At 49.8% G+C, this 15,215-nt stretch overlaps 5 protein-coding genes across 5 annotated transcripts; 2 read left to right on the top strand and 3 right to left on the bottom strand.

The window, feature by feature from the left end:
* Window positions 1–3,224: 3,224 nt before the first annotated feature.
* Window positions 3,225–5,180, bottom strand: A1O9_06396 (uncharacterized protein; the record flags this gene model as incomplete). Its single annotated transcript, XM_013405606.1, has 1 exon — window positions 3,225–5,180. One exon carries the CDS (start codon window positions 5,178–5,180, stop codon window positions 3,225–3,227), a length of 1,956 nt encoding a protein of 651 aa, XP_013261060.1.
* A 1-nt stretch (window position 5,181) lies between these two features.
* On the bottom strand, window positions 5,182–6,412 carry A1O9_06395 (uncharacterized protein; the record flags this gene model as incomplete). The annotated part of the gene is made up of 2 exons (XM_013405605.1): window positions 5,182–6,121; window positions 6,180–6,412. 2 exons carry the CDS (start codon window positions 6,410–6,412, stop codon window positions 5,182–5,184), a joined length of 1,173 nt encoding a protein of 390 aa, XP_013261059.1.
* A 2,395-nt stretch (window positions 6,413–8,807) lies between these two features.
* On the top strand, window positions 8,808–10,217 carry A1O9_06394 (uncharacterized protein; the record flags this gene model as incomplete). The annotated part of the gene is made up of 3 exons (XM_013405604.1): window positions 8,808–9,266; window positions 9,366–9,935; window positions 10,025–10,217. Exons 2-3 carry the CDS (start codon window positions 9,493–9,495, stop codon window positions 10,215–10,217), a joined length of 636 nt encoding a protein of 211 aa, XP_013261058.1. The 5' UTR covers window positions 8,808–9,266; window positions 9,366–9,492.
* A 794-nt stretch (window positions 10,218–11,011) lies between these two features.
* On the top strand, window positions 11,012–12,559 carry A1O9_06393 (uncharacterized protein; the record flags this gene model as incomplete). Its single annotated transcript, XM_013405603.1, has 1 exon — window positions 11,012–12,559. One exon carries the CDS (start codon window positions 11,012–11,014, stop codon window positions 12,557–12,559), a length of 1,548 nt encoding a protein of 515 aa, XP_013261057.1.
* Window positions 12,560–12,826: 267 nt separating this feature from the next.
* On the bottom strand, window positions 12,827–14,711 carry A1O9_06392 (uncharacterized protein; the record flags this gene model as incomplete). The annotated part of the gene is made up of 4 exons (XM_013405602.1): window positions 12,827–13,075; window positions 13,180–13,284; window positions 13,345–14,576; window positions 14,639–14,711. The coding sequence occupies 4 exons, from the start codon at window positions 14,709–14,711 to the stop codon at window positions 12,827–12,829; spliced, it is 1,659 nt and encodes a 552-aa protein (XP_013261056.1).
* Window positions 14,712–15,215: the final 504 nt, after the last annotated feature.

The following is a 15,215-nucleotide window of genomic DNA, read 5'->3' as shown; positions in this document are numbered from 1 at the left end:
TTGTATTCGGTTGGAATTGCTTGGACGCGGTACTCAACCCGAATATAAAGTTGGATAAATGGGACAACCGAGCGTTATATGTACAAATTACTAAAGTACCTCGTATTTTAACCCGTATCAATTAGAAGAGCCCGGATCGCGCTCTGGCACGTTAGCCGGATCTGTACGACAGCCAGCCAGCCACCACGCTATCTAATCTGTTCTGTGGCCGGCATATTGGTCATGCAAAGGTGGTTGGTTGGTTTGTGTAGATAGTAAGAAGAACTATGTACCTAGTATTCGGCGCTGATAGGATATCTCCGATGGTTCGGTTGGTTCGTCATTCGTCAACACATTGCTTTTATTTAGCCATGAATCTTTTTCTGCACTTTGAGGCTTACTATGTATATGTGACCATAGGTCTATCACCTCAACGCATAAGGTGCGCCCTATAGAGGCACCCAGAGAAGTTGTGCTGGTGGAGATTACGTAGTAAGTGCAATAATGATAGATGTGCTGAAGAGCCGAGTTTGGCGAGGCTGTCCATTTTGGGTTCAATGTTTCTTAGATAGGTGCCTCGGCCGACGTTCGGCCGAGGCTTCAGACCTCGAAAATATTGATAATACTTCCTGTACCCTGGTAATTGATATCAAACATTCATTCAGAAGGCCCGATTACTTGTACTTGGTTAGTTGAGCACCATATAAATAAGCGAAGAACTTATCCTCTATCTTCTCTTTATACTAGTAATTAGCCGCTCACCGCTTTACTCACTCTCTCCTCACCTACTTCTTCCTGAGCGCTCCCTGAGCCTTGCCCAAGCCATTTAGTCTTTTTTCTTCCTCTTCATTTACGACACCAATTTTTGCTACTTCAGACGATGGAGCCCGTCTGGGATGCTAGGGTTCCTAGTTCGGGCCCTTTCAATACACTCGAACCGCTCTTGGTGTTTCTAGTGTTTCTAGCGCAGATAGCATTGAACACCAGCAACCTACTCTAGATACACTATGGGATTGATTCATGGGTACTACTACGCCATCATCTACAGAACGGCTGCTATTGCGGGTCGGCTCAGAGAAATCCGTCAACTCAAATCCACTCCCTTCACTTTCCACTTCTCCGTCGTACCGAATTCCAGTCGTCCCTCCCTGAAACGCCATGGATCAATGTAGATTCTGACACCAATATTGTCGCTAAGCAGGTTGTACACGCGTACGATACAGTAGACTTGGTTTCTATTGCCATCCTCCTGGGTTCCAAGTTTTCTCATCTATAGAACCGCAGTTAGTCTCAATTTCTTGTGGGTCGTCACCGTTGACTCCAGCACGTGCGCCACGGTAGCATTCATGCATTTCATTTACCATATCATATTGATTCGGGCTCATCAAGAACTCAGTCTTACATGGCCCAAGGGTAGCCTTGACCTCAAAGTTCCATTCAAGAGGTGTCTTGGCCCTGTCAGCGTACTATAGAGATATGAGAGGCACACACTGGATAACATTACCTGCGGCCGATTGTCTGGATCTTGGTACCACTGAGGATACCAGTCCTGGAATACATCGCTCACTGTGTTCAGCCAGTGTGAGAATTGAAACTCGAGATTCTTGCTCTGGCCGCAAAACACAATATCGGCCGTCTCTCGTGCACTTCGCCGAGTGTCTGGTGCACCCCACTGAGTGACGTGTCGGTAGGATTTATGTGCTTGCACAAGATGTCGAATGTTGCTTTTCCAATTTGGCAGTCCGAACTCATCGCCCAGCATGTGCTCGAGGACTTCGTATACCTGCAATATTTAGGTTAACGGCCGGGTTGTGCATGGAAGGGAGGAGATTCTAACTCACAAAAAGCTCACCGGCCGCGCCCAATCTGTATTTGCTCAGCCCATCATTACCAAATAGTTTTGGATAGTCGTTACGGCCGAGCATGGTGTGGTCAAGCACAAGACCAGCGAATTCTGCTGTCAAATCGTCAAAGTTGCCCACCTCGACATTGCGCCGATGAAGCCTATTTCCAATTTTCGACGCTTGTTTGTGGACATGCTCGATCACCTTCCAGTAATCCGGTGCATCGATCTCATGCTTGATCTCTTTGGGTAAATCTCGATAAGACTGTCGGTCGTTTATTCGAATGGAGATAGGGGTGTTGTTTGGTTCGTCATCGGCCAAGTCTGAGGTCTGTGGAGCTGGAAGCGGTGGGTCAGGTGCTGGACGATGTGTTTTTGGTAGCCATTTCACTTGTGAGATACCCTCCTCAAACAGAATATCGTCTGTGCCAGTCTCTAGCTCATTGAGGATTCGATATATTTGCTTCTCCGCCCTAGAGTCAAAGATGTCGAGGAGCTTTGTAGCGATATAGCCCGGGACTTGCGAGCGCATGCACTGCCTATTGGTTCTTTCTTCAGCCGGAAGGGTGATTTCAAGCCGATTTTGTTCGTATTTCGTGATTAGAGATGGTCTGGAAGTGTGGACCTTCACCGGATGTTCGTCTTGCGTGACGACAAGGTAGGTAAACATCTCAGAGGAGGTGTGAATGATCGCCGTTGCCAGGGCGTCATATAGAACTCTGCTTTTATCTGAGAATAGTGCACTCCGGTGTGATATGGCGCAGCTGCAGTAGCATGATCAGCTCCTGTTCCGGCCACGAGAATTAAGGATCATTACCATGAAATAGGATACGCGCATTCATGAAACTGAGCCATGAGGGTATGTTCCTGTGTCGAAGCGCGGGCAGAGGTCTCGAATTGCACGTGCTGTGCGAGATAGTGGTCGTCTAGACCAAGAAGCCGAATCAGCTTGTGTAACGAGTTCACTTCTTCGTAGGTGAAATCGAGCATGACCAGCTGGCTTCCAAACTCATTAGCGTAATTTTCATTGTCAAGAATGAAAAATGATTGGGACTTCGAACGGAATTCGGTAGCCCCAGCGATTGATCTGCAAGGCAAGTAAGCACATTCGTCGAGTACTTCCATGCTGCTCTTGAATTGTGATCTACTGCTGCTAGTGTCCAGCAATTCTGAAACAGCTAGCATAAGCCTTTTAATGTTGTCGACCATCTTTGCCTTGCTTTTGGCAGCTGCAGCGAGCTGTTTCATCATGAACATTGGAGTGACGGTCTCGACGCCAAGGACTCCTACAAAGAACTCTTGCAAATCTGAATACGTTGCGGCAATTGGAACATGGTTGCTGATGTCCATGGTAGAATGCCAAATGCAAGATTTCGATTGTAACCAGTCATTGCTGCGAGGATTATAGATCAGATTCTTTCCCTTGAATGAACACCTGCAATTTGTCAGCACGTGCATCCCTCTTGGTGGGGGACTCGACCAACCTGATAATCTCCTCCTGCTCCACAGTCGCATTCATACCGGCGAGATGAGTGTACACCTTCGAAATAGTGGTCTGAAACTCCGCATTAGTCTCAGGCCGATGTGAGTCCCTCAAATACTCAAGCTCCTCCACCAAACATTCGATCGACACGCTTGGGACCTGGAGATGTATTGCAAATAAGCCAGAGACCGTGGCCTTCTCATATACAGAAGTTATTATAAACCTGCGATGGAGTGTAATATCGCTCTCCCATACACACTGATCCATGGTTCGCCACACGTTGCCCGCTGGATCCCAAATGAGAGATTGATTCTTAAAATCGTCCTGGCGGTTGTTAGGAAGAGTATCAGTCAAATCACCATGACGAACCTGAATATTCCATCGGTCCTCTAGAGTTAGTCGATCAGCGATATCTCTGTAAAGACATCCAAGCTTCAATGAGCTGACTATCGGTGGTTGTCCTGTTGCAGAGAGTAGTGAAATCGCTTGGCGATAAAACCATAACTGAAGGCTGTGACGCATACCCAAGTCTCTCAAGGCTGGCCAGTCGGAGATCAGATGTTCCTGAGTAGCATCGGGCAATGCCAGAATCGGTATTCGGTTTTCAACGCCATATTTCCGCGCCGCGTCCAGAATTTTGCTAGTTGGAAACCAGCATTTTGAAAGCTCTTGGGTTCCGCCGTGTTTACAAAGCACTTGGCACTTCTGGAGCACTTCGGCCAGTTCTGGTTTGGCCCGACATGTACTACTGTACTCTTGTGCCCAATACGTTTGGATCACAGATAAGAACAGGATTGAGTCCCGGCGATGAACGAAATCGAGCATCCAGTGTAACATCTTGGGACTTGAGAGATCTGCAAGAGGTGGGTACCAACGTACACCGGCAACCTCAGTCAGCCACTGTCTCCAGGTCTTGCCACCACGTGATCTGCTTGCGACCTGGGAAGATTGATAACTTTCGTCCAGAAAGTGCTTGCCATAGTCCGGATTTTCATCAAGGCGTACCAGACATTCTGCATGATACTGCTCTCGTGAACGCATAAACAACAGTTTTGTATGATCATCGATGTCTCCAGACGTCCAGGCTTTGAGCTCGTCTCGAGAACCCAAAGGCAGGTTAAACCAAAATAGGAGTTCCGCCGAACGCAGTAAGTCAAAGCGACACCCGCCAGCGGACTTTGTCATTAATTTGGTGATAGCAGTGCGGATGTGCAAAGTAGAGGCCTGCTGGACTCCTAGGGCTAGATACAAGTCACGTCGTCTGGGCGCTGTAGCTGCGTCCGGTTGAAGGACCACAATATCAATATTAATGGGCATCTCGATGAGGATACATTCAGGACCAGTGCCTTCGTTGACCGCGTGGGGCAAGAAGATGTCTGGTCCGGGGCGGTGCCATTCCAACGTCCTGTTAGCCCGGACAGGGATGATACACATGCCGCGGATTCCTTCCCTGTAATCAGCATTGTTGCGGGCTAGCAAGTCATTGATGAATGTTGTAAATGTGTCATGCCAGGAATCGCGCAGTGGTCGAGTGCGCAAACGCGACTTACGGCGTTGGAGGTCATCTTTAATAAGGTCTAGAGCTTCATTGACGACCAATATCGAAGCGCCAAGCTTAAGCAACGCTGGGTAATGGGATGATGTGTATTCCTTTGACAAGAAACACCAGGCTTTTCCGGAACCCGACACGAGGGGTTCAGACTCATGTGTGAAATCGGAAGGCAGTATACGAAGTTGGCCCGGCTTGTGCAAGGAACCATCCATCGAAAGGAACAACTCTTGCTCTGACAAGATCTGCCGTATGGACTCTAAGAGAGGCTGCAAAAACCCGGACATGGGCTGAAGCGGAATAAAAGCAAGCCACTCATGAGACATCTTACTTTTTTTCAAGAGCCAATCTATTTGCAAGCGTGCAGAATAGGGCCGCAATCTTGTTCCTTAAAGCTTTATTCCACGCGTTGTCCGAAATGGCTTGCCTACTATCCGTCAGGATAAAGTCTGCATGCACCAGAAAAGGGAGCTCTCTTATCTGCACGATAGGCAGAAATGCAAAGACAAATTGACCTGTTTCACTGAGGAGCGGGGAGCCATCGTTTTGGGCTGAGATTGGCAGACCAATTGTGACATTAGAGGTTGTCTCGGTGCGCTCGACGTGTCGGGGCATGTCCGACGCTTCTTCGTTGAAGACCCGGTAGAAGTGCTTCTCGGCTTGTGCATCCTTTCGGGAAACGATCGTCATAATATCTCCGTCCATATCGACAGACTTTTCGAAAGAGAGCGTCCCGTTTCCGGCCGGACCAAGCTCGAAGCGGACTGAAAGCTTCTTGATTCGGCGCAAAGCAAACATAATACTTGGCTGCAAATGTCTCATCTGGGCGCAAAGAGTCTCCAGTCCGTCATTTTCGCTGAACGAAAGTCGAAGGCGGAATCGGGTACGAACATCTTCTGGCAGTTGTTCGCCAGGCTCCCAGTAGGGCTGAATCATGCCGATTCCATCCTCCTCCCGTTGATGCTGGAAGCGAAAAGACCACATTCCTGAGGTAATGTGCACTTTGTCTGTGACTCCAAAAATAGATTTGAAACCAAAACCCTTGTCTCCAGTGGAGTTCTGATCAAGTGTCTTGGAGCTTTCACCAATGCTACAGATTGCGAGCACGTCCAACAAGGAGAAGCCGTCTTCGTTGAGGTCGACAATAAGTTCTGTTTGAGAGACGATAAACTTAATGGTAGGGTCATCGACACATTGAACGTAGCGGGCGTCGTCCGCATTCTGAAGGAGCTCATAGAAGAATCGAAAAGGGTTGTCATAAAGCTTGCTGGAGATCGTAAAAGTAACAATAAGAATGACGCCTTCCAGCCCAAGGATTTGCCTACATCTTGGTCAACACAGCCAAACTATTGCGTGAATTGCGTGCCATGATACCAAATGTCATTCGGATTTTTTCCAAGCCCGCTTCCCGTAGTTGATCGTCATCTCCATCGTCAGGAATTCCGCGCCCGACTCTAATGCAAGTGAGGATATTCTCGACATCCTGTGCGTCATCCGGCTCGGTCAATGGACGACCATACAGCGCCTCGTAGAATTCTGAAAGGAGTGCATCAATCATGTTGGAGGCGAGGTGGACGTTGTCGTTGACAGAATTGGAAGCAATAAGACGACGGCAAGGTGGCTCTCGAATGTAAACTGAAGATCTAAAGAAGACAAGGCAGCTTATGAAGGAGGCAGAGGGCTGGGGCTAAAGTAGGCCCCGGTTGGAGAAATGGCTGCGGGCGCATGTCGAGGCAGATAGCAAGGCAGTATCCAAGAAGTTGAAGGAGCAGAGGCGACGCACGGTTTGCCAATGCCACATGCACGGCACCTTGTCAACAGGCCCTTCAATGGCTTCTGTGGCTTTTCCAAGGGGCGGTCCGTTGTGTCTGCGCTTGGGTCTTTTGCAGTCCAGCCTTGATGGGCTAACGACTAGATGACTCGAGAGCGCGATAGTGAGAACGAAGTTGTCTCGAGTCATGATATGCCGATGCTGGGTAGGAGGACGGTGATGGATCGATGTCCAGGGAGTTTGGGGGTATCGGCACTCAAGAGTGAACCTTCGGCTGACGCCTGTCGATGCCGTCGCGAGGAAGCTGAGCCGTTCGCGTCGGAGCTGGCGGGTCATGCGGCCCTGTTGGTGGCTGGTTCACGAACCACGGCCCCTGCAGAAGTCTGCATTAGCCGTTTTGGCAGTGCATTAAGCGCTGTTCACTGATGAGTGAACATCGTGTCAAGAGCATGTTGCGGGGCGGGCGAAACTTGCGAAGATTGTGTACTCCACGCAATACCTACAGGCGGTTATGCTGGTAGTGGGGAAGTCGTGGGATGAGGTTGTGCCTGGTTCAGCCAGCACCGAAGGCGTCTCTTACCTTCGCTACTCCAGACTTCGCCATTCAAGGGGGTGGCGTGGGTGGGTGTGAGGACGAAAATCAACGGCTGCATGACCAAAGAGGAGCGGCGCCGTGTACATGACCGCGCCAGAAGCATTGTTGAACCCCAGTAGACCAAAGCTAATGTGTTCGAGCGTTGGACTTTGCTCTGTTGCTCTCTGGGGAAGTTCTGGACGTTCGAATGCACCGGCACCAAGACCTGAGGCGGAGCCCATTGATGTGCGAGGGGATGTCTCTCTTGAGCTCTTTAGAGGTCGTATATTCCTTAGGGTCAACGTGGAGGATACTGTTGCTGGACTGTGCTATGACATGGAATCGCTTGTCAACATCTGGCAGACCCTTTATGCTCGGCAAGATGGACTTATCGGGCGGTATCACGGGATCCAATGCGTCACCGATCTTTGTACTCCGCAGTACTCGTATCTATGGCCACGCAAGCTTAGGCTGAGCCGTAAGGGGGTCGGGAACCTAGCAGCACTCTGATGCCTGCAAGAAACAGACACCTGGCCGAGAGGCAAGATAGCCGAGTGCACGGGGCCAGATTACTCGCAACGCCTGGTGTGTTCACTCAGGGAGTATTCAGGGCACGCTCAGCGGTGCTCAGCCAAAGCGCAGGTTCACGCAACCTTCGCCCCCCTCCGTGATCAAATGGTGAATGGTCATTAGGATTTTCGTTCTCGAGTAATCTAGGTACTTATTGCCCTTCGCAGTGGGCGCGAACGTTGAATTTACAACTCCTGGCTAAAAGTCCGGTCTTTGACGGACCACACTCAGCTTCTTGACTCCGGATTAATGGATGGACGCTGCATCATGATGAACCTATTGAGTCGTGCTCAAGCCTGCCTTGTCATGGACTGCCAGCTTCAGCTTCAAGAAGCTGGAGCTGTCTGGACGGTAAACACTCCGAGGTGGACATTGTGCGTTGACTCAGGATGCCAACGCGAAAGAAACAGTTGTTCTTTGCTCGGCAAAGCCAAGGGCATCTTCAAACCTGTCTGGAAATTCATTCTTGCTGGGCTGTCAAGATGATGCTCGTTCAGCCTGGCAAAGAAGCACGCTTGATCAACTCGGCCTGCGCTTTATTCTATTCAGGCCGCCCCTACTCGAACATATACTACGCTTCCAGTGAGAGCTGACTCGTTCTTGGACTCTTGAGCCACTGATTCATAGCAGGCAAGAGCGATATTGAATCTTGGAGTGACACAGAAAGACCTCGCTGGTCACTCTGTCCGGGACTCTTCGTCTCGTTTTCGAGTTGACTGGAGTATTCAGGCATCTAAGGAAATCGCGCATTCATTCCTTCATTCAAAAGGCATATTTAAATCATTCTGGCAGGGGCTGAACATTCAGATCCCTCTCTCCTTCCCAACTACAGTGTTCTACTGGATAGAAGGATCAAACAAAAAGGCATATAAACAGCCTATCTCTGTGGTGGCTTATTCATCGCGTCAGAGGCGTCAACACTCCTTTCCATGGCGTGGCCTTCTGGTCCCCTTGTCCTCGGGCTCTTCTGGTGATTTCCCCAACACTCGGACTTCCCTACCACAGCGGACCCTTGTCACATACTAACCTTACAGCTCGTGGGACCTCTACGAATACTGGCGCGCACATCGTTGTAAGAAACGCTGGCGCAATTTCCCTATTCCATCGGCTGATAACCGCCGCCACGACAGCCGCCACGTAAGCATCGTCGTTCCGACCGTCGATCCTGAGACTGGCTTTGCTACCTGCCTCTGCAGCTTCCTCAAGAACAAACCCACGCGAAGTGATCATCGTTACCACGGGAAAAGAAGTGGAAGCCATAAAAAGACTGGTAGACAGTCCATCCGTCAAGGCTGCGCGTGGGGAGGTTGATCTCAAAATCCTGTCAATCTCTCGCGCCAACAAGAGAGATCAATTGGTCCTGGGAATTAATGCGGGCAGCGGAGATGTGATAGCCTTAGTTGATGATGATGCTTATTGGGAAACCAACACTGTCTTGGGCTATCTACTTGCACCTTTTCAACATCAGGATATCGGCCTCGTTGGCGGTGCCGTCACGTGAGTTACATCGAAGCCCTTCAATACCTCAGCCATGCCTTCCCATGATTGACCTGTAGACAAACTCATTATTTGCAGTTCATACATACCACCGGAGAGGAAAATACCCGAAGTCGTGACACCGTGGGAAGTGGCCGCCATTCGACTTCGCAGTAAGCGTTACAACAGTGTGAAAAGCGCTCATTCTGCAGATGGAGGAATCAATTTCTGCGTCTCTGGCGCCACGATGATCCTCCGTGCAGAGATCCTCCGTGATTCTGCATTTCAATATGCGTTCACCCACGATTTCTGGATGGGACAAAGGCAAAACACGGGTGACGACAATTTCATTACACGCTGGGTATTATTTGGTCACCTTTTCGAGAATTCCCAGCCGGAAAGCAACGCATCTCGGCGGAAATGGAAAATTGGAATTCAGCTTACACGGGAAGCGCAAGTCAGTACTTCGATCATGCCTGACTCCCGGTTTGCTGGACAAATGAAGAGGTGGTGCCGGTCTGGACTTCGACACAGACTGATGTGCCTCCTATATGAGCCCGGAATTCGTGGCATGTGGCGCACATGTCCTTTCATGACAAGGAAAATGGTGGAGGCAATGCTCAATCCGATCCTGGTATGGATTCGAATCTATTACTGGTTCAAGACCGCCGCGGTCTATCCTCGATTAGCGTCAGTTCCTCCCCCGACCTCACTTCCCCGGGCTCCCAATCTTTCAATGTGGTGCATTGATGAGATGAAGGTAGCTAACAATATTCAAGGTGTTTAATCGTCGGATATAAAATCTACAAACAAGCCATTACGCTGCGTCGTTTCAAGAAGGAATATCCATGGATCAGGAAGCACCTGTGGGCGGCTTTGCTCGTTGACAGATTGAACTACATTTCAGATTGGTATTGCTGGATGACACTCGGGAATGATGCTTGGGTGACCAGGGCAACGATTGATGAGTGAAGATACAACCTTTGCTGTCGAGGAGAACATTCAGAGAATGAATGGTGGAAATTGGCAGATTGTAGCATGTTGGATGTCTTGATCAGTTTGAAATGCCACCAAGGTTCTGACTTGACAACGTTGTACCGTCAGGGAGCCACGAATTCTACCCATGTTATCCTGCAAAACATCTACATTGACATTACTAAGTAGCTTCGAGGGCGACATGAACCCACCTCCACATTTTGAAGAGCATCAAATGGCGGGAGCGTATGACACTCGCCAAGAGTTCACCCGGTAACAAAACCTTGGCGGCGTTGTGGTGAGTGTCCCGAAGGTCCCTCGGGCTGCCGAAGACCGCAGGTACAAGCGAGTTTAGGGGTCGCCCCAGTGGCAGTGCTGCCGAGGGTACCGCTTAACTTTAACTATAACTCGGGGTGCTTGGCGCCTCGGAATGTTTCTACTCCCAAGCCTCAATCACCACATCTCACGTTCACTATCGAGAGCAAGCTCAACGTACGCAAGCCAGAATTCTTCGTTGGAAAGAACCACAACCGCGTGCTATAAAATGCATTATACACCAGATATGACATAAGCCTGCTCAGACTGATAGGCGAATCCCTTGCGACGCCCTCCATGCTTCAATTTCCACCCGAAAGATCCATCCACCGAATTCCGACATTGATGCCACCATCCATGGCCGTCAACAACCCAGCACACACTTTGTCCCCGTGCTTTCATCTCAACTAGATTGTGTTCCTGTAGTCTAGGGACCAAGTCTCTGGGCTTCTCCATACCCCGGGCTGAGGTTCAATATGTCTCATCCTCATCTGACTTCGCCGCATCTAGTCTTGGCCCAACGGAGGAGACCATGTGATCGCTGTCACAGCATCAAGGAGAGGTGTCGTTGGCAACCGGGAGATGCCAGCAATTGCGAAAGATGTTCACGCTTGAACTTCAGCTGTCGAAGTGATCGTCGCTTCGCAAAGAAGGGGAGGAAAGCGAGACTTGCGACTGGAAATCGACTTGTGCTGCGAAGGACGGAAATTGATATACCCTACGAAACGCCTCAATTAAGCTCGCCGATATCCTCGACAGAGTCTCTTGTTACCTCCACGTCCAGCAGCGCTGCCTTTTCGCCTGGCGTCGATTTCGAGACCTCGGACAATGAATATGCAATCGAGATTGATCGAGGCATCTCCATTTTCCCCGACCTGACCGGCTTCGAGTTCCGCCTCCTGGACACTATGCTGCACAGACAAATTGACGTTGATAAATATCTCATCGGCCCAAGTTTCCGGGAACAACACTGTCAAACATTTATTGATCACCTCAGGATCGGGATGCCCCTTGTCAAAGACGCATTCATTGCGTGTGCAACTTTACTTGTGAGCAAAGAGGATTCACAGCTGGTACCATATCGAGGCATTGGCTATAGAAGGGCTGCAGCAGCTGTTGCTTCCCTCCGAGAGCTTCAAATCTATGATTCTCGGGATGTTTCAATTGTATTAATCTTTGGTATGGCGATGGTGACTTTTGCCTTGCATCATTTGGGTGGCGAGGCATCCGTTTGCCGGCATGTCCTGGGGCTTGTAAAACCATTATATGAAAGCGACTTCTCCTTGATGAAAAGACTCGGCTCAGATGGAACTTCCTTTCTCATTTGCCTTCTGGGTACTGAGACGACCATTTGCCTACTTCAATGCCAAGTCCCCTCCATTCGACTTCGAGAGGATGATTTCGAGCAGCTTGTGGACCGGTTCATTGGAGTATCTGTGTCGATGCTTACTTACATGTATGATATTTGTCAGCTAGCTCATTTGATACGCCAGTCGCAATGCAGGCTAGGCAATCTTCTTATGGATGAGGGTATTCACAGGGCACTAGCAAAGACTGAAATTGCAGTCGAGGAGTGGCAACCGAGTGTGCCCAAAGACTTCCTTGATGGCCGTTTCACACCAGCTGAGGTGGTCTTGATGCTCACGCAAGCCAAAGTGCTTCGCCTGACTACATCACTCATCATTCACCGGCTACGTTACGCTTTTGGTACATACGGGGGCAAAGCCAAGGCCATATCTCGGGCCATTCTCGACGAGCTTACTTTGGTGCTCCGTTTGACAGGGAGGTCAATGCCTTTCGCTGACATCACATTCTTCGTTGCATGCCTTGAAATCACGAATTCTGAAGAACGAGCAGCCGCTTTGATGAGATCGCGCCGCATCGTGGATTTCTCGGATCGAACCCATGATGAGATCGAGTCTTGGTTGATCTCATTCTGGAACATCATGGATAATGAGAACTGTCCTGCCATTTACTGGGACGGCATTGGACCAATTATTTTCGGAGGAGCCCAGAAGCTTTGAGGATTGGCGATGATTTCCGAGACTACTGTCAACTAAAGCACTCACCTGAACCCCCGCGTGCAACTGACATCAAGACGGAATCAGAGAGGAGACATCTACGTCACACACAGCGCTGGAGGCTCGGTCACCCACTCGGTCAATGTTCGACAGGCGGACATAATTGGGGTCAAAAACGCTATATACTATGAATAGAATTGCGGCTCGGCTATCTCGCAAGGTGAAAATCTCTCTGGATATCTACCTAATAGGTAATCATAGCTACATCGGTCACAGGTCCCGGTGAGTTGGTTGCCGGAGTGCCATTGATTTGTACCTTCTTGCTGAGGAGATTCTGAAATTCTTGCCCCAGACCAACAGGGGCACGGGAAGGAGCAGAATCACAAGGCAAATAACCGCTATAAGGATATGCATGTTTTGCAGGCCCATGCCATTAACCCATGGGGTAAGGGCGAAGAGTACAATCACTGAGAAAACATTCCGCGAAAACACAATGCCCACGAGCGCGTTGCCAATAAGCTACAATAGTGAAACTAGTCAGCACCGAGTCGTGGATCTCGAGGGGAGATGGTAAGGACAGGTTGACGTCCTCAGGGCTCCTTCAGCCTTGGGAAGGCACTTACATCCTGATAGCAGTCCATGGTATAAGAGAGTGCTACATCAGTGGCGGCGCCAAATCCGAAACCCCATAGACCGTACCCGACTGCAATTAGGGGCCACGCGGCGCCCTAGAGATCGGTTGTTAGCATGAGGAGGAAATTCAATTAAACATTGCCACAACAACTTACAGCGTTGAGACCTAAGCCAAACATCAAAATCCCAGCCGGAGTTAAGAGGGCTGAAGGCAAGGCTAGCCAGAGACGCATTTCGGGTTCATAAATGCCATTGTTGCGCTTCGATAGCCACATAATCGACTTGTCGTTCAGCCACCCACCCACCAGCGTACCTGGAATGGTTCCGACGAATGGAGCAAGGTTCATCAACCCAACACCAACCGCGGTGAAGTTGTATGGTGGAGAGAAGAGATAGGTGGCTTGAATAGAAGTCATGACTGCGAACCAAGCCAACAAGCTGCCGTAGGTAATTGCGCAGAATGAAATGGCTGGGAAGGTGAACAATAACTCGACGGGTTGATAGAAGTCGTGGAAGACCGAGCCATTTGTCGGCGTTAAAAGCGCCAGACGTTCGCGGTATGACTTCTTCGGGATGGAGGGGTCGATAAAGGTCTCGCTCCGAGTCCGCTCCAGGGACTGACTTGGATCAGCTTGCTTGGCGGTATCATCTGCTCTGCGGCAAATAGTCTCGTGTTCAGTGGTGGCAGTTTCGCCAGACGTGGGTTCTGCATTGTTTGCCGGTTGATTCCTGCTATGCCCGATGAGGACACCGACGTATTTCGATTCCTCAAAGAAGAAAATGACGACAATTAGATTGATAGAGAAGAAGATGACACACCACCAGAACATCCACCTCCATCCTTGACTGATGACGATGTATCCAGAAGCCACCGGCCCAAGAAAAGCGCCGGCGGAAGTGGCAATGAGATACCAACCATTCATTTGCGCGTGCTGGTGGACGAAGAATATGTCTGCAATCGTGATTTGTGCGATGGTCTCACTGATTGCACCGCCCAGCCCAGAGATAAGATTGCTGCCGATGAGGTCTCCTTTGGTGTATGTCTTTGCAAACCAGACGACAGACGCTAGTTGAACGGCTGTGCTAAACAGATACAGTGGCCGACGGCCATACTTGTGAACGAGAGGAATGAAGAAGATGCAGCCAATAGCCAGCCCAGCATAGTTGACTGCCGCTCCACTGTTCAAGAGGTCGACAGTAAAGCCCAACTCGGTCTGATAATCTTCCCAGGCCACGAATCCAATGTCGAGCTCGACGAAGGTCATGAGCACATAGAAGCAGACTATCGAGTAATTGAGGGCCTTGCGCCATTTAGCCCAATTCAAAGGGTCATTGGGATCTGACGTGGGGACGGGATGCAGGATTATCTTGTCACGTCCTCGCTGTACTGTGGCATTGGTGATGAGTTAGCGCATGTCCGGAGTATCTTTGGCTTGAGATGAACCTCACAGTCTTCTAAAGTCAGGGTACCAGGGGCCCAGAATGAAGGGTCACCCTCATGCTCACGGTGTATCTCTTCCATTGTCTTTGCACTTCGCTAGAAGAATCACTTTGCCAGCCTAGGTCAACAATACTGAGAAAGTGAGAGCAAAATGCGAAAGAACAAAGTGAGTTTGCTGGCGGCGCTCTCAAGAAACATATAAGATACTTGAGGCTACTTCTTGAGCCGGCGCTGAGGAGCCCCGTCCGGGTATTGTGTATGTCTCATGGCACGGAGTACTCTAATCAAACGGCAACGTACTGCCGACATCCTCTGCCTTCAATCTGATTTTATTATCAATTGTGGGCAACATCACTCATGAGCTGCAAGTTAGCCAACCATGACCCATTGCGCCGATGGTCCTCGACGGAGAAGAACGTTCGCGTGGCGCCTCGGTACCAAAGCTTGATTGTCGCTGCATATTGACCAATCGAAGACTTCCAAATGCACCGGCTTGGCTCGAGGGTCCAACACCCTCTAGATCTTTATTGAGAGTAATTCGCTGGGACTGGTGTCCAGGGGCCAAACCCATTCAGTCCAGTCCAC

The sequence above is a fragment of the Exophiala aquamarina genome (genome assembly GCF_000709125.1).
Source record: "Exophiala aquamarina CBS 119918 chromosome Unknown aczIA-supercont1.4, whole genome shotgun sequence".
In the NCBI taxonomy this organism is placed as follows: domain Eukaryota; kingdom Fungi; phylum Ascomycota; class Eurotiomycetes; order Chaetothyriales; family Herpotrichiellaceae; genus Exophiala; species Exophiala aquamarina.
This window is presented reverse-complemented; position numbering and strand designations above follow the sequence as displayed.